Source organism: Pongo abelii, chromosome 13 (genome assembly GCF_028885655.2).
Source record: "Pongo abelii isolate AG06213 chromosome 13, NHGRI_mPonAbe1-v2.0_pri, whole genome shotgun sequence".
Lineage (NCBI taxonomy): Eukaryota > Metazoa > Chordata > Mammalia > Primates > Hominidae > Pongo > Pongo abelii.
The window spans coordinates 118,768,436-118,786,129 of NC_071998.2; the positions used below are offsets into that span (position 1 = coordinate 118,768,436).

The 17,694-nt window shown below is 51.8% G+C and overlaps 2 protein-coding genes and 1 non-coding gene across 3 annotated transcripts in view; 1 reads left to right on the forward strand and 2 right to left on the reverse strand.

Moving 5' to 3' along the window:
* Window positions 1-1,232: 1,232 nt before the first annotated feature.
* On the reverse strand, window positions 1,233-4,954 carry RPL12 (ribosomal protein L12). The gene is made up of 7 exons (XM_009244872.4): window positions 4,820-4,954; window positions 4,268-4,341; window positions 3,154-3,252; window positions 2,823-2,904; window positions 1,887-1,973; window positions 1,433-1,545; window positions 1,233-1,277 (listed from the first exon to the last, which is right to left on the reverse strand). Exons 1-7 carry the CDS (start codon window positions 4,854-4,856, stop codon window positions 1,272-1,274), a joined length of 498 nt encoding a protein of 165 aa, XP_009243147.2. The 5' UTR covers window positions 4,857-4,954; the 3' UTR covers window positions 1,233-1,271.
* On the reverse strand, window positions 2,050-2,179 carry LOC112135037 (small nucleolar RNA SNORA65). The gene has a single exon (XR_002916353.3). It is a non-coding gene; the product is annotated as a small nucleolar RNA SNORA65 (small nucleolar RNA).
* Window positions 4,955-5,012: 58 nt separating the features above from the next.
* LRSAM1 (leucine rich repeat and sterile alpha motif containing 1) overlaps window positions 5,013-17,694 on the forward strand; it is a 52,564-nt gene continuing 39,882 nt past the window's right edge. The window contains exons 1-9 of the mRNA XM_024252146.3: window positions 5,013-5,211; window positions 5,475-5,630; window positions 8,174-8,277; window positions 8,677-8,733; window positions 9,254-9,298; window positions 10,989-11,066; window positions 12,486-12,554; window positions 14,665-14,749; window positions 15,743-15,864. Coding sequence (XP_024107914.1) covers window positions 8,206-8,277; window positions 8,677-8,733; window positions 9,254-9,298; window positions 10,989-11,066; window positions 12,486-12,554; window positions 14,665-14,749; window positions 15,743-15,864 — 528 coding nt within the window. The 5' untranslated portion in view covers window positions 5,013-5,211; window positions 5,475-5,630; window positions 8,174-8,205. The remainder of the gene's footprint in view (window positions 5,212-5,474; window positions 5,631-8,173; window positions 8,278-8,676; window positions 8,734-9,253; window positions 9,299-10,988; window positions 11,067-12,485; window positions 12,555-14,664; window positions 14,750-15,742; window positions 15,865-17,694) is intronic.

The following is a 17,694-nucleotide window of genomic DNA, read 5'->3' on the forward strand; positions in this document are numbered from 1 at the left end:
CACCACACCCAGCTAGTTTTTTGGAGAAAGTGTCTGGCTGTGTTGCCCAGGCTGGTCTTAATTCCTGACCTCAAGGAATGCTCCTGCCGCAGCCTCCCAAAGTGCTGGGATTACAGGCACAAGCCACTGTATCCGAAATAGAATCCTCTCCCTAACTCGGGGTCCAGGTAGTTAGTCCTTTCCACTTAAGGCAGTTCTCCAACCTGAGGTGACATAAAAGCACTGACCTAGGGACACTGGCAAAAACTAATGTACAAAGAAATGAGTCATATAGGGGAAATCAATTTCTCTGGGCTACAACTTCCAACTCACTTTACTCTAGTACACAGAATCCTCTCCCAGGCGGTGCATCAAGCTGCTCAGGAGTGCTTCAGGGTTCATCCCAAAACAAAAGGGAGTGATGAACACAGGCTCTAGAAAGTTCATCAGAAGAAACAGAACTGTGGGAAGATGAGACTTGAGAAAGGTGAGACAGCAGAAAAGCCACGTGAGTTCAGAGAAAAGGTTGGAGTAAGTTTACAGTTACTTCAACAGATGACGCGAACCTCACTTTCACAGGACCAAAGGATTAGTCCAGGACTTGGAGAGTGGTCAGGTCAGTGGTTCTGAGCCCTGGCTGTGCACTGGAATGGCTAGCAAAATGGGTCCTGGGCCCCCAACCCACTCATAACTTCAGTTGGTCGGGGATGGAGGCCTACACTCCCCATGTGTTCCAGTTTTCTGTTAGAGCATTTCTTGGGAAAGGCTTCATGATAGTCTACAAAAAGTGCTTCCTGGCTAGGCATGGTGGCTCATGCCTATAATCCCAACACTTTGGGAGGCCAAAGGCAGGCATATCAAGAGGTCAGGAGTTCAAGACCGGCCTGACCAACATGGAGAAATCCTCTTTACTAAAAATAAAAATTAGCCGGGCGTGGTAGCACGTGCCTGTAATCCCAGCTACTCAGGAGGCTGAGGCTGGAGAATTGCTTGAACCTGGAAAGCAGAGGTTGTGGTGAGCCAAGATTGCACCATTGCACTCCAGCTTGGGCAACAAGAGCGAAACACTGTCTGAAAAAAAAAAAAAAAAAAGGCTTCCTTTCTGAGCTCAGCCCAGCCCATACAGGGCAGTTTTGTTACCCACCACAAGGTGCTTGTTACTTCTCCACAGGTTCTGCCACCCTGACCCCACTGACCACCCCACAAAGGAGCTAGCTCCCTCAAGGAAGACGCCACACCAGAAAATCCACCAGTTGTCAAAAGATCCTTTATTGAAATATTTTCCTTTGTGCTTAACTCTGTGGGAAAGAAAAAAAAAATCAGTAAAAAAGAAAGTTTAAAAGGATTATCCCACCCCACCAGTAACCATTTCTAAAACTTCCCAGCTTATCTCTGTGAATACACTGGGTGGCCCCCCTTTCACCCCTATTGTAACAATGAAAATGTCACTTACGGCTGGGCATTCCACAGCACCACTATTGATGTCATCTATGATGTCATGAGGGTGGCGGCCATCAACATTACAGCCCACAGACTGGGCAGTCCCCAGGATCTCTTTAATGGTTCCTTTAAGAAATGGTGGCATTGGAGGTGCTGGTTCAGTCCCTCACAATGCGCAGATACTGGGGAATACTGAAGGGGTTCATAGCAGACAATGGAAGGAATGAGGTTCCCGCTCCCCTAATACAGAATACAGAGCTCCATCTAGTTCCATAACCCGGAATGCAAAGCTTCCATGGGTCCTTGATGCCCAGATTAAACACATCCAATTTACAATCCATCCTTTCAGTCCCAGAAAACTGCACCCCATCTTGGGTCTCACTGAGCACCCTTCAAGTAGGAAGAATGTTATCACTCAGTGAAAACACAACTACAGTTACGGCGGTTACATGTTGTCCTGCTCTTACCAGAGAGTTCTCTGGCTAAGGATCGGTGCCGCATCTGTCGAGCAATGTTGACGATCTCATCAAAAGTGATATTCCCACTGTGTTTAACTGCAAAAGAGAAAACAGCAAAAAGCTTTGTTAGAGTCTGAAGCCAAAGCAGATCATGTCCTTCATTTCGTTTCTAGGCTGTTCCCATGCTTTCGGCACAGAGTCATCCACATGAAGAACAACCCTGTTTCCTAAGCTGGGGTTTACTATCAGCTCACCACTGGATTGCACCAGCCAACAGAGACCTGGTCAGGTGCAGTGGCGGGTGGCTGAGGGCAAAACCAAGCCTTCACATGGCAGAAACTGTTTTAGAGAAATGACAAGCTTAAGTTGCCAGGGACAGTTAAACTGCCCAGTACCTGCCAGCTGTATGTGGTCTCCTGATTATAGGTCATTGTTGCTGACATCTTCCTCCCACATGCACTGATTGGGGCCTGCCCCACACAGGGACTACATGGCACTTTTTTTTTTTTTTGAGACGGAGTCTCACTGTCACCCAGACTGGAGTGCAGTGGCACGATCTTGGCTCACTGCTACAACCTCCACCTCCTGGGTTTGAGTGATTCTCCTGCGTCAGCCATCTTGAGTAGCCAGGACTACAAGCGAGCACCACCAGGCTAATTTTTGTATTTTTTGGTGGAGATGGGGTTTCACCATGTTGGCCAGGCTGGTCTCGAACTCCTGATCTCAAGTGATCTGCCCGCCTCAGCCTCCCAGAGTGCTGGGATTACAGGTTTGAGCCACCCAGCATACATGGCACTTTTTGATACTACCTGGCTCTAGCAGCCTTAACCATATCAACACCCAATACCCATGTCAACCCCAGGTTTCCTTTAAGGGAAAACAGCCACATATATCAAACATCTCACAAACCATTACCAAAAACAAACTAGGGAATAGACAACTCACTGTTTTTCTGTTTCTTTCTGTCTCTTGGTGGTTCCTTGAGGGCTTTGATGATCAGGGCAGAGGCAGAAGGCACCACCTCAATCTGCAGAAGAGATTCTTGAGTGAATACTCCACCTCCATTGAATACTGCCACGCATGCTGGCTCTCAAAAATCATGGCCACACACTGTCCAAGTCTTTGCCCTAGGTCCATACTCTTGACAAAGCCTCCCCAACAAGGTAAAATCACTCTCAGCTCACCACTGGTGGCAGAAACACTCTCCAGGAATCCCAGAGAGTTGCTACTTCTGTCCCCCCACCCTTCTCTCCCGAAACCAAGCACAAGTAAATACCTGGGCCTGTCTGTTCTGAATGGTCAGTTTCACTGTAATCCTCAGGCCCTTCCAGTCACCTGTTGCCTTGGCAATGTCATCACCAACCTTTTTTGGAGACTAGAAATAAAGGCATGTAATCAACATGGTGTCCAGAGGTGAACCACAGCCTTGAAACCTGCCCACCACTTCTCACTTGGCAACAAAGGAAGCCATCTCAAGTACCTAAGGGCACCTTCTCAATCAGAGCACAGCTATCACCATAGCATAAATTGGGGGTTGGGGTTGTCTTGTCCAGAACTGTAAACTGCAGACTTGGCCACAATGTAACCTAGACTCCTTCCTAAGTGCCCATGTGCTTAAGGAGGGAGATTTTCAGCCCTGCTGACATTAGAATCACCTAAGGAGCTTTCAAAATACTAGGCTCCCATGTCAGACCACCCACGTCCATCTGCCTGGATAGAGGTCTGATTATTTGCTACTCTGAAATTCTTCTCTAGTAATCCTTAGCCTCAACAGGAGGCTAAGTGTCCCTTAAGTGCCAGCTAACGGCCAAGGAAGAATAGTTAAGATACAGGTTTAAAAAGAGCAATGGGGAAGAGCATTTGGGGCAGGGGACCACTGTGCAAGGATCAAATAAAGGCCTAATGAAATCCAGGAAAATCCAAGAGGACAGAATGACGCGGAAGCCAGCAGTTGCTCAGCAGGCATGAGACACAGCCTGTCACATTAACTGCTAGATTTACATCTACAACACAGCTGGAAACGCTCACTGGATCTTCACCCACACCCCATTTAATCTTCCCAACAATGCCATGCCCACTTCCTGACGAGGAAATACAGATATTGGCTGCCCAGTCACTAAGCCACTCCTAACTTCAAAACCCCCTTGGGCCCACCCCTCAGGTACACCAAAGCAGCAGTGGAGACACATGGAGCTAATTACAATTTAAAGGCACCGGGTTCGATTTTTCACACACGATCTTCCTAAGGTACCTAGTACTAGTTCAGTGGCTCAGGCCTACTGTGACAGTCCAAGCCACGACAGCACCTCTGGCACAGTCGTGACTCCACGGGCCGGCGCTTAAAAAGTGAAACCAATGTGAGAAAATGCCCCTTGGAGGGGATAACGTACCAGACCCAGGGGGCCGATCTTGGGGGCCAGGGCAGAAGTGGCACCGACTTCACCTCCGGTGCACCTCAGGTATACTGGGAGAAAAGAAGAGTTAGTGTCTCTGCAGAGGGAGCCCCCGAGCCACAGCCCTCTCAGCGTCTTTCCGGGGCTGGACATACCACCCTCTGCCTCTTCTCGAAACAGCACAGAGGGCGAGGCGGGCCACCCGCTCCTCCCTCGGGTGTGGGCAGCTCCGAAACTCACACCGGGGAGGCGTGGAGAGAGCCCCGTCGCCCGCGAATCCAGGCCAGTGGGGCGAAACGCCCGGAGACAAGCCTTACCCTAGGGCGTGCGGGCTCCCAAGCCGCCACAGGTGGTCCAGTCCTCCCTCCCCACCTACACGTGAAGAAGCTAAAGCCCAGAAAGGCTGAGGCTTGGCCGGGGCGGCGCAGCACCGGGAAGGCCTCTAGGAGGCATTGGCTTTAAGAGCCCCATACGGGGAAAGCTTTGCACACGCGGCGGGGCCGAGGGAATGCTCCATCCCGCAGCCCCGGCCACAACTAGAGCACGCACCGACTTTGATCTCGTTGGGGTCGAACTTCGGCGGCATGGTGGAGGCGGCTGGTGTCGGATGAACCCGGATTCGGGACGACCGAAGAAAGTTGCACCTTGGCCTCCTCCGAGCCGAAAGCCGAGAGGCCGGAAACCGCGCAGACAAGCCGGATATAGGCCGGAAAACGCGGCAATCGCGAGAACTGTCGTCACTGCCCAGCCTTCCAGAGACGCCCTTGTCGCCATGTTTGTTGTGGGCAGGCGCCTGAGGCTGACGGCTGGCAAGCCGGGCACCGCGGTGCACTGAAGCTAGAGATTCCGAAAGGGGGTTCGGGTAGTTCGCTCCGGAGAAGTCTGAGAAGAGGGGTTGCTCCCGTGATCCCAGGCCTAGCTGTTTCCCATATTCCTTTATCGTGAGTGTCGCCCCGGTCCCCGTCAACCAATCCCAGAGCCCCGCCCCTCCCCTGAGGGGTCCATAGTCCCATTCCGAGACCCCAGTACCGCGGCGACCCCTGCTCCCTCGAGCACTTGGTGTGTGCACTTTAGTTATCAAAACAGTCTATTTATGTGGAAATCCAGTCCCGCTCTTCATTCGGAGAGTCCGCGGTTCCTAGAGCCTCAGACTTCGTCATCCCGATCTGCGTGACTTTATGAGATTCTGAGTTTCTGTCCCCAGCACCTGCCTTTGAAGGAGACCAGACTCCGGCTCCGCCCGGCCCGTGCCGGGTGGTCTGCGGCCCCGAGTCGGTGACCAAGCCCTCCGAGTGATCGGCCTGCCCTCGGGTGCACCCGCGGGTCCCAACGTGGGGGACCCCTCCATCCGCAAAGCCAGGTCAGCCACTGCCCACCCCACCCCAGGAAATATGGGTGTGGCCCTCCCCCCGCATCTAGGCTGGACGTCGGAGAGGGAGGGACAGGCATGTGGGGCAGCCTGGAAAGAACGGATCTTCGGGGAGGGGTGGGAGAGCGATGGTGGTTGGGAGGAAGTGGGGAGGGCTGCACCTCAGGAAGGGGGTGCAAGAGGGTTAGTGACTGGGGAGCAGAAGGGTAAGTGCTGGTCATCAGGGACGGATGGGGGAGGGCTGTTTTCAAACCATTCCCCATCCTTGCAGGCAGGTGGGGTGACAAGAGGGGCCTGAACTGGCTCTGCAGGCCTGGCTGCCTCCCCAGACAGCCCCGCCCCCATGGGTGCAGAGCTGCCATCCCTGCCCATCCCTCTGAGGACTGGGTGTATGTCTTCTTCAACTGCATCTCCTCCCATGACTATCTTCTCCCTAGCTCCTCTAGTAGGCCTGAATCAATGTTGCTTGCGTGTGGGGTGCTTTGTGGCTAACATTTATTGAGCGCTCATGTGCCAGGTACTGTACTATGGGCTTGACATACATGAAGTCATTGGATCCTCACAGAAGCCAGTGTGGGTAGCATGGTTACTCACACTTTACAGATGAGGAAACTGAGGCTCTGAGAGGTGAACCAAGGTGACCTCTGCAGTTGTGGGTGGCAGATTTCGGATTCAAACCCAGTTCTCTTTCATCCCAAAGCCTGTGCTGCTCACCATGCACTTCCCTGGGTGATTGCTTCCTGGCTCATTGCCATCCCTTATCCAGCTCTGGTATCTACAGACACTGTGCAGGCCCTGGGCAGGCAATGAGCACCTGGCTCTGAGTTCAGGACAGTGTACTTCGTGTGTGCCAAGTTATGTGAGCACCAAGCAGTCGGGCAAATCCCACAGGTCAGGACTTGAGAGACCACGGTTCCAGGCTGCAATCCAGGCTGTACAGCCAGGCCGCTGAACTTAATAAGCATCTGCTTCTTCACTTTATTTATTTATTTATTATTTTCTGAGACACAGACTCCCTCTGTCACCCAGGCTAGAGTGCAGTGGCGTGATCTCGGCTCACTGCAACCTCTGCCTCCTGGGTTCAAGCGATTCTCGTTCCTCAGCCTTCCAAGTAGCTGGGACTACAGGTGCACATCACCACGTCCAGCTACTTTGTGTATTTTTAGTAGAGACGGGGTTTCACCATGTTACCCAGGCTGGTCTCGAACTCCTGGGCTCAAGTGACCCACCTGTCTTGGCCTCCCAAAGTGCTGGGATTACAGGCATGAGCCGCAACACCCGGCCTGTTTCTTCACTTTAAAAAGGGATATGGTGAGAACAAAATGGAATAATAACTGAGAGTGGTAAGCTGAGAATTGCTTTTTAATTTGTATTCACCACAGAGGTCTCTTTGGTCATGATGTAGTTGAGCTCCCTGAGGTCCTGGCTGGCTCTGGATTGCTCCTGCTGATCCTGCTCTGACAGCGTTTGGGGGGCTAGAAGTGATTCATTGGCAGAGTCTGTTAGAGTCCTCAAAGAACAGCCTTGGAAAGCGCCTGAGGAACGTCTCTTAAGTTTCCCTAGAATGGGAAAAGGATAATGCCAAGGCCTCACTATTGGTCGGTGGCAAATGTGGGCCCCAACCCAGGTCATCTGGCTTGTCTGTCTCCACCTCATCCTGCTGCTCAATGTTTAGTCAACAAAGAACAACTAGTACTGAGTGCCTGCTGTGGGCTCAGGACACAGATGGAAGAATTAGAAAGACACAGCCCCCTGCTGGGCACGGTGGCTCATGCCTGTAATCCCAGCACTTTGGGAGGCCGAGATGGGCAGATCACAAGGTCAGGAGATCGAGACCATCCTGGTGAACACGGTGAAACCCCATCTCTACTAAAAACATAAAAAATTAGCCGGGCATGGTGGCGGGCGCCTGTAGTCCCAGATACTCGGGAGGCGGAGGCAGGAGAATGGCGTGAACCCAGGAGGCAGAGCTTGCAATGAGCCGAGATTGCGCCACTGCACTCCAGCCTGGGCGACAGAGCAAGACTCCGTCTCAAAAAAAAAAAAAAAAAAAGATGCAGCCCCTGACCTCATGGAACTCATTAGAAAGATGTGGCCCCTGACCCCATGGAACTCACTAGAAAGACACGGCCCCTGCCCCCATGAAACTCCATGAAACTAGGAAGACGCAGTCCCTGGCTCCATGGAACTCAGTAGAAAGTCCCTGCCCCCGTGGAACTCACTGGAAAGTCGCAGCCCCTGCCCCCATGGAACTCACTAGAAAGATGCAGCCCCTGCCCCTGTGGAGCTCACTAGAAAGTCGCAGCCCCTGCCCCCATGGAACTCACTAGAAAGACAGTCGCTGCCTCCATGGAACTCTCTAGAAAGACCCAGCCGCTGCCTCCATGGAACTCACTAGGGAGACACAGCCCCTGCCTCCATGGAACTCATGGTCCAGCAGACCAGCTGCATGCTCTGTGTTACTGCACTACCTGTCCCGGGTGTTGGGGGCTGTGACAAATTCCCCAGTCCCTAACTTCTCTCCTGTGCCCCAGGGTCCTGAAGATCGCTCTGGGAAAAGGGAAGGATGCCGCTCTTCTTCCGGAAGCGGAAACCCAGTGAGGAGGCTCGGAAACGCCTGGAGTACCAGATGTGTTTGGTGAGGGAAAGTGGGTTTCCTCTAACTCTATCCCATCTTTTCCTCGGTCCCCATGGAGTAGGCCTCCGCACTGCCCCCGGCAAGCCGTGCTCCTTCCCATCTGCCTCTCCCACCCACAGAAGAAATATCTGACTTAGGACCCAACAGATGAGGCCCCCTGTCAAGGGTGCTTCTCCCCTGTAGGCTGAGCGCACTGTCATTGCTTTTCAGTTCCTCATCCCTCTGGGCCTCAAGCTCCGGGAAAGCAGGGGTCATTGGTTCACCTGCCAAATGGACCAGTGGAACCAGATAGTGTCTATGGTCCTTTGCAGCTGCTTACATTTATGTTCTTTGCCTAGCTTGTCCACTCTGCAAAGATGTTTTGTCTTAATACTTTTTAAAAATTCTTTTTATCCTTAGGCAAAAGAAGCTGGGGCAGATGACATTCTCGACATCTCTAAATGTGAGCTCTCAGAGGTAAACTGAGCATAGTGTTGGGCTGTGAATTGGAACTGTCCCGTTTTCTTGGATCATGTGTCCCTAGGAAAGACAGAGGTGGCCTGGGGCTTTAGAAAGGCCAGAAGCTCTAGTCACGAGATGTTTCCTTAGATTTTGTTCTTGTCCAAAATAATTGAAGATGATCCTTTGGCCTCAATATAACGTAGTCTCCAAGAGTCAAGGAGTCTAGGTAGAAAATGTACCCACAGACTCCTAGGTTGCTGGAAGGGCCTGGCATTCTCCAGCCCCTGAAGTGGTTCACAATGGGGACAGGGTGGGTGGGGCAGGGCAGTCTCCTGCCAGCTGACTGAGGGAAGGGCTGGCCACAGCCCCAGCACTACTGCTTGCCAGCCTTGCCCCTGGGCTCAGCACTGCCGCCTGCTGTGGCGTTTTGCCCTTGTTCACCTCCTGCCTGTCTCTTCCTCACGTGAATGCCACTCAGAGAACAAGCTAAAAACTGGCAGGAGGGAGACACTTCTTCTTCTTTATCTTATCTTAGATTCCATTTGGAGCTTTTGCAACATGCAAAGTTCTGCAGAAGAAGGTAAGGTGGAGCTTCATCTTCAGAGACTTTCTTATTGCATGTCTGCTTGTTTGAACCCACAAGGGACTTTGAGGAGCTGTCTTCCCAGCGTAGACACCTCTTTTGTCCTGCTTCTTATGCTCTTGGCCTGCAGCAGGTGTTTTCACAGATAGGAGAGTAGGCTTTGGTGTTGGACCTTCCTGTGTCACATTCTAACTCTGCCCTCACTGGCTTCATGACTTGGGCAACTTCCTTAAACTCTTACTTCTCAGTGTCTTCCCCTGTGAAATGAAGACATCCATAGTTCTCCTTTCTGAGGTACTGTGAGAATTAAATGAGTGCTAGATAGCTAGATAGAGATAGAAATATACTGAGTGTACATGCCTGCCACGTAGTAAAGGCTTATGAACCCCGGTGTTAGTAATAATAGAAACTCACCCCTTTTATTCTGGTCACCCAGGGAAGATTCCGAGGGGAGTGAATGATTTTTCAGCAGAGCATTGCAGCTTTGAATGCAGATGGGTAGAAGCACTCTAAGTGAAGTATCTAAATGAGAACATGCAAAAAAAAAAAAAAAAAAAAAGTGTTCCATGCCAACAGACTAGTGAGCCCCTTGGCACTGGAAGTTTTTTTTTTTTGAAGACGGACGCTCTGCTCCATCACGCAGGCTGGAGTGCAGTGGTGCAATCTCGGCTCACTGAAACCTCCGCCTCCTGGTTTCAAGCGATTCTCCTGCCTCAGCCTCCTGAGTAGCTGGGATTATAGGCGCCCACCACCACCACGCCCAACTAATTTTTGCATTTTTAGTAGAGATGAGGTTTTGCCATGTTGGCCAGGCTGGTCTTGAACTCCTGACCTCAAGTGATCCACCCGCCTCAGCTTGCCAAAGTGCTGGGATTACAGGTGTGAGCCACCACGCCCAGTCTGTGCTGGAAGTGTTAGGCAGCAGTCGATGCCTAAGAAAAATAGCAGTAGATTGGCCGGGCGCGGTGGCTCATGCCTGTAATCCCAGCACTTTGGGAGGCTGAGGCGGGCAGAGCACGAGGTCAGGAGATCAAGACCATCCTGGCTACCATGGTGAAACCCCGTCTCTACCAAAAATTAAAAAAAATCAGCTGGGTGTGGTGGCACGCGCCTGTGGTCCCAGCTACTCAGGAGGGCGAGACAGGAGAATTGCTTGAACAGGGGAGGCGGAGGTTGCAGTGAGCTGAGATCGCGCCACTGCACTCCAGCTTGGGCGACAGAGCAAGACTTGGTCTCAAAAAAAAAAGGAAAGAAAAAGAAAAATAGCAGTAGATGACCTGGACTGAGCCCTGGCCCCTCTACCAGCCCTGGACGTTTTGCGCATGAGCTTTTATTTAACATCATGGCAGCCCTGGGAGGCAGGCACTTTATTATTCTCTATTTTCCACATGAAGACGCTGGTGCTGGGAAGATTATGATCAGGATGGCTGCAGGGGGATCCCTTCTCAGATGGAAGGAAGATGTAGACCTCTAAGGTCTCTTTCACCCTTGAAGATCCAGGTTTTAAGGAAGGGCATCAGATTCCCCATTGGGAGAGTTCATGATCCTGACCCGCATCCCCTGTCGTGGTGTCTGGGAGAGCAAGATGGTGGGGCGTGGCAGGGTGCTGGGCTGGCTCCCACGCCCTTAGCCTGCCCTGCCTGCTGCTCTTCCTCAGCCCAACATGGCCGCACATCTCTCCACACAGGTGCTGATCGTCCACACAAATCACCTCACTTCGCTGCTTCCCAAATCCTGCAGCCTCCTGAGTCTGGCAACCATCAAGGTACTGGGCCCTCCTCCCAGGCAGCTGGGGCTCTGCATGGGGTTCCAGGCGGCAGCTGAGCGCCTGCTCCCTTTGGGCTGCCTCTTGTATGTCAGAGGGGCCTAATCTACCAGTCAATCTGGGATTTGATCAGCATGGTTTATTGGATACTTCTGTGGGCTGTGTGTGGGATAGGGTGACAAAGATGACCAGCCACAGGCCCTGTCCCTGGGGAGTTTACATGCCAGGAGGAAAGCCAAGTGACAGCCTCATGGCGAGTCAGCTAGCAGAGGGCGAGGAGACTGACGGTCCCAGGCAAGAAGGAAGAGGAGGGACGCCCAGGTGATCTGGAAGGACTCCCTGCTGACTGTGAGCTCCTCCCCGGACGGGCTGGGAGGCATTCACAAGATGTGGGAGATGTGAGCTCAGGGTTGTTGTGTACAGACCTGAGCTTGGGAGAGTGGTATGCACCTTCAGAGGAGGCCGGCAGCACAGGTGTCAGCCCGGCAGCACAGGCCCAATCTGTTATACTATATTGTTTAGGGAATAATGACAAGAGAAAAGCCTGTATGTGTTCACTACAGATGCTTTCTTTTCTTTTTTTTTTTTTTTTTTTTATATTTTGAACCTGAGTTTGGTTGAATCCATAGATATGGAGGGTACCTGTGTGTGCACATGTATAAATATTTCTCCAAGGCCTTTTTTGTGCATTTTCATTTTTAAAAAATTAGCAGCCAGTCGTGGTGGCTCACACCCGTAATCCTAGCACTTTGGGAGGCCAAGGCAGGTGGGTCACTTGAGGTCAGGAGTTCGAGACCAGCCTGGCCAACATGGCAAAACCCCGTCTCTACTAAAAATACAAAAAAAACCAGCAGAGCATGGTGGCATGTGCCTGTAATCCCAGCTACTTGGGAGATTGAGGCACGAGAATCACTTGAACCCAGGAGGTGGAGGTTGCAGTGAGCTGAGGTCGTGCCACTGCACTCCAGCCCGGGTGACAGAGTGAGACTCTGTCTCAAAATAAAATAAAATAAAATTAAATTAAATTAAAAATTAGCAAGTACAGTTAAGCAAAGGGGGAAACATCTATAATTTTACACTGTGGAGTACCACTATCAACATTTTATCGCATATTTGAAAGTCTTACATATTTATACAATGGGGTGTTTCTTTTTAACATATTAGTATCTAGGCATACTGTTTTATAGCATAGTTTTTCAGTTAACAGTAAAAATAAATATACATAAAATAAGAAAATGGTATAATGGTTTGAGAAGGAAAATGAGGCAGGAATGATCAACACTGAGTGGGAAAGGAGGGGCAGGCACTCTGTTTCTGCACTGGGGGTGTGAGGTGGCCCCAGCCCCTCCTCAGCGCTCTGGAGCCCGGAGTCTGAGGGACTTTCTCACTTGGAGACTCACAGGGGTCTTCCTTCTGCAGGTTCTAGATCTCCACGATAATCAGCTGACAGCTCTTCCTGACGATCTGGGGCAGCTGACTGCCCTCCAGGTAAGGCTGCAGAAACAGAAACCCACCTCGGATGGCCCTAGTGAGACCAGGCAGTCACTCAAGCCTGGAATGTTCTAGCTGGGCTCCAGCCAGTGGAAGCAGGCTGCACTCAGTGCCAGCTCCACCCTCCCCTTGGCTCTTTGGTTTTTTTTTTTTTTTTGAGGCAGTGTCTCACTGCGTTGCCCAGGCTGGAGTGCAGTGGCGCCATCAGAGTTGCAGAGGCAACCTCTGCCTCCTGAGTTCAAGTGATTCTCCTGCCTCAGCCTTCCTAGTAGCTGGGATTACAGGCATGTGCCACCACTCCTGGCTAGTTTTTATATTTTTAGTAGAGATGGTGTTGTGCCATGTTGGCCTGGCTGGTCTCGAACTCCTGACCTCAAGTGATCCACTCACTTTGGCCTCCCAAAGTGCTGGGATTACGGGTGTGAGCCACCACGCCTGACCAATTGTACCACTTTGAGCCACAATAAATACCTTGTTGTAGGACTTTTTGTATGTGTATTTTTTTTTTCTCACTCTTGTCACCCAGGTTGGAGTGCAGTGGCACCATCTCAACTCACTGCAACATCTGCCTCCCGGGTTCAAGAGATTCTCGTGCCTCAGCCTCCTGAGTATCTGGGATTACAGGCACCCGCCACCACACCTGGATAATTTTTGTATTTTCAGTAGAGACTTGTTTTCACCATGTTGGCCAGGCTGACCTCAAACTCCTGGCCTCAGGTGATCCACCCGTCTTGGCCTCCCAAAGTGCTGGAATTATAGGCGTGAGCCACTGCACCTGGCCAGTAGGTGTATTTTTATAGAATTGCTGCATTCACTAATTTGTAACTTTTGGATACCTGACAATAACTCATAGCATCCTTTGGTTCATCAGATATTCATCTTATTATTTTTAATGGCTACTTAGCTTTCCATTGTATCATTTTTTGTTTGTTTGTTTGTTTTTTTGAGATGGAGTCTTGCTCTGTCACCAGGCTGGAGTGCAGTGGTGTAATCTCGGCTCACTGCAATCTCCACCTCCCGGGTTCAAGCAATTCCCCTGCCTCAGCCTCCTAAGTAGCTGGAATTACAGGCGCCCACCACTATGTCTGGCTAATTTTTTCTATTTTAGTAGAGACAGGGTTTCACCATGTTCGCCAGGATGGTCTCGATCTCCTGACCTCGTGATCCACCCACCTCAGCCTCCCAAAGTGCTGGGATTACAGGTGTTAGCCACCGCGCCTGGCCCGCATTGCATCTATTTTTAATGGTTACTTAGCGTGTCATCCTGTTGGCCTCGCTCGCCTCGAGGTGCCACCTTTTGGAGGGAGCACAGCTTCAGAATCCAACAAGCCCTGGTTCAGTCCCAGCACCACTGCTGGCCTGAGGCCTTGGGTGGATCACACAGCCTTAGGGCAGCCTTTTCCTTAATGCCAGGGGAACTAGAGCCTCCTGTGCTGCCTCCCCAGATCCCCAAGTCTGTAGTCCCCTTCTCCCTCCCTCCCTGATGGTGGGGCTGCTACTGAGCATTTTGTGGTCAATATAAGTGCTGGAAGCTCAGCCAGAAGGGGTTCAAGGCCTGGCTATGCTCTCCTGAGCACATGACTTCGCCACCCTGAGCTTCGGTTTTTTCCTATCTCCAGCGGAAACTTAAGAATTTCTGTCTTCCTCAAGGGCCAGTAGGGGGAGATAAGGGCTTGTGTGTGTAGTGCCTGGGTGCCCTGGCCCGGCAGGGCGAGGGGTGCAGGGGTCATCACTGTGGTCTGTGTGTGGGTTCTCGTGTCACCTCTTCCTGTTTCTTTCTTTCTTTCTTTTTCTTTTTTTTTTTTTTTGAGACGGAGTCTCACTCTGTTGCCCAGGCCGGAGTGCAATGGTGCAATCTCAGCTCACCGCAACCTCCGCCTCCCGGGTTCAAGCGATTCTCCTGCCTCAGCCTCCCGAGTAGCTGGGACTACAGGTGTGTGCCACCATGCCCAGCTAATTTTTGTATTTTTAGTAGAGATAGGGTTTCACTATGTTGGCCAGGCTGGTCTTGAGCTCTTGACCTTGTGATCCACCTGCCTCGGCCTCCCAAAGTGCTGGGATTACAGGCATAAGCCACTGCGCCTGGCTGCCTCTTCCTCTTTCTTAGGTCTTAAACGTGGAAAGGAATCAACTGATGCAGCTCCCGCGTTCCATTGGGAACCTGACCCAGCTCCAGACTCTCAATGTTAAAGGTAGGGACCAAGAAGCCATGTCCATGTGACCCTCCATCAGCTCTGGGCCGTCCTGGCCGGGATCCACAAGCTGCCCTGCCCGGGAGCCATTGAGCAGGAGGGCAGCCAGTCTCCAGGGGGTCACTGTAAATGGACTGACCCGTGCTGGGTCAACTGTCTCCATGGTAACCAGAAATAGGCTGTCTGGAGGGTTCCTGTGGCTCCTCAGAGTCAGGGCCGTATGGCTGTATGGGGAGGCGGGCAGCTGCGCCCCGAGCCTCAGTTACTCATATTTATAATGGTGAGTGTAGTGGACTGATGGGGCGAGAGCTCCTAAGGAGCCGCAGTAAGGTTCTGAGCAGTGCTTCCACCTCCAGCGACACAACAAGGCTCCTGAGGAGTCCACTGGGCAGGCTGAGGGCAGTGGTGCCATCCCCAGTTTACACACGAGGAAAACCAGGCCTGGGAAATCAAGTGTGACTTGCTCAAGACCACCCCGTGGGATGGTGACAGAGCCAAGACCACTGCACAGGCGCCTTACCCACAGGAGCACTCGGCTCGCCACACCCAGGTCTCTCCCTTCTCCTGGCTGTCTTTCAGCACTTCCTGCAGAGTGCCTCTGTTTATCAGCTGTAACATGAGTAATGAGAACAACAGTGGTGCCCCATTGCTCAGTCATTACAGCGTGAGGGGCCCTGTGCGGAGGACCTCACGCATCATCTATCTGAACCTCCAATCTCCCCGTGTTCTTATAAGGCTAGGTGGCAGTGTCATCCCCATTTTCCAGGTGAGAAAACTGGCACAAGGAGGCAAAGCCAGTTGTCTAAAGTCTCTTGGCTAGTAATTGGTGGAGTGGGGACTTGAACTGGAACTCCACCTTCTTGAGCCTACGAAACCTCAGAGCCCGGGATCTGGTGTGTGCCCCAGAGGTCAGAGTGGCTCCCAGCGGGCATCAGGCAGGAAGCTGGTGATGGGGATTTGGGGTGTTGAGCTGTGCTATTGGGGTCTCCGCAGACAACAAGCTGAAGGAGCTTCCAGACACCCTGGGGGAGCTTCGAAGCCTGCGTACCCTCAACATCAGTGGAAATGAGATCCAGAGGTTGCCGCAGATGCTGGCTCACGTTCGAACCCTGGAGGTAAATGGGAAGCTGTTCTTGCCTGGGGTGCTCTCTGGCCTGCCCACCTCCCTTCTCTCCCACATTACTGAGTGCCTTCTCTGATCTCATGGTACCAGGGCCACACAGAGATCCCAAGGCATGGTCCTTGGAGGCTTGTAGAGAGGCCAATGTGTGAACATTCGTAATTATATGACTTTTGCTGCCATAATAGAGGCAGAAAAACATGCATTAAGAATGAAGAAGAAAGAATGCTGAATCCAGAAGAGGCTGACACTTTAAGAAAGTTGTCGGTGGGGGAACAACACACTCTGAGGCCTGTCGGAGGGGGGTTGTGGGGAGGGAGAGCATCAGGAAGAAAAGCTAATGGATGCTGGGCTTAAAACCTGGGTGATGGGACGATCTGTGCAGCAAACCACCGTGGCACATGTTTACCTTTGTAACAAACCTGCAGATGCTACACATGTACCCCTGAGCTTAAAATGAAAGTTGCAGGAGTAAAAAAAAGTTAACAAAAAAAGTAGTGATATTCAAGCCAGACCTTAAAGGAGGAATAAGATTTCTGGGCTGGGTGCCGTGGCTCACGCCTGTAATCCCAGCACTTGGGGAGGCCAAAGCGGGTGGATCACTTGAGGTTAGGAGTTCAAGACCAGCCTGGCCAATATGGTGAAACCTGTCTCTACTAAAAATACAAGAAATTATCCAGGCGTGGTGGTGCACACCTGTAATCCCAGCTACTCGGGGGAGGCTGAGACAGGAGAATTGCTTGAACCCAGGAGGCGGAGATTGCAGTGAGCTGAGATTGCGCCATTGCATTCCAGCCTGGGCAACAAAGCAAGACTTTGTCTCAAAAAAAAAAAAAAAAAAAAAATTCTGAGCAGACCTGGATAACAGGGGCAGCCCAGGTGCAGGAAGGAGGCAGGTGGTGGGAAGCACAGATTGTCTCAGGGAGGGGCGAGGAAGTGACGTGGTTGAAAGCTGCTGAGCCTCTGTGATATGGGGCCCAGAAAGCTGGGAGGGAGAGAAGGAGGTAGGGAGCCATCGGGATGGGGGTTCAGAATTATCCAGGCCAGGGGAGTTCTACAGGCTAGAAGTCCAAGATCAAGGTGTTGGCAGGGTTGGTGACTTCTGAGGCCTCTCTCCTTGGCTTGTAGGTGCTGTCTTCCCTCCCTGTGTCTTCACCTCATCTTCCCTGTGTACATGTCCGTGTCCAAATTTCCTCCTCTTAGAAGCACACCAGTCATATTGGATTAGGGCCCAGCCTAATGACCCCTTTTTAACTTAATTACCTCCTTAAAGATGCTATCTCCACATACAGCCACATTCTTAGGGATGGGGGGATTAGGATTTCCACATAGGAACTTGGGAAGGGGACATAATTCAGCCCATGACAGACACTGACAGGGGCAGCTGCTCAGGGAAAGTGGCTCTCACAGTCATGCTGATGAGGTGGCTCACCTTTATCTGGGGCTTTCTAAGACTGGACATAACCTGGAATCGCTCTGTGTATCGTCATAGAACTCTTGTGAGGCAGATACTACTGTGTTACTTTGTAGATGAAGAAACTGAGGCACAGACAGTTTAAGAAGCTTGCCCAAGGGCCACGCAGTCACTGACAGCAGAGATCGTTGTAAACCAGGCCGTCTGAAGCTGACGCCTGTGCTCCCCACCTCTGTATGACTCGGCTTCTGGAACAGGGACTTCTCCATTCATGGTGGCACGCAGTCTGGCCAGCATTCCGGAGTGGCCTGGAGTTGACCCCACTCTCAGCCAGCCCAGCCTGCCGAGCAGAGGTGTCTGTGTCAGAGTGGGTGGGTGAGCACAGAGACAGCAGAGGAAGGACTGACCTCA

What these genes read in the sequence shown, in the direction of transcription:
- RPL12 (XM_009244872.4), bottom strand. Translation starts at nt 4,856, where the DNA reads ATGCCGCCGAAGTTCGACCCCAACGAGATCAAAGTCG. An exon ending in TTCAGAACAGACAGGCCCAG is followed by an intron (nt 2,905 to 3,153) that starts GTATTTACTTGT and finishes TCTCTTCTGCAG; the next exon opens with ATTGAGGTGGTGCCTTCTGC. An exon ending in CTTAGCCAGAGAACTCTCTG is followed by an intron (nt 1,546 to 1,886) that starts GTAAGAGCAGGA and finishes CATTTCTTAAAG; the next exon opens with GAACCATTAAAGAGATCCTG.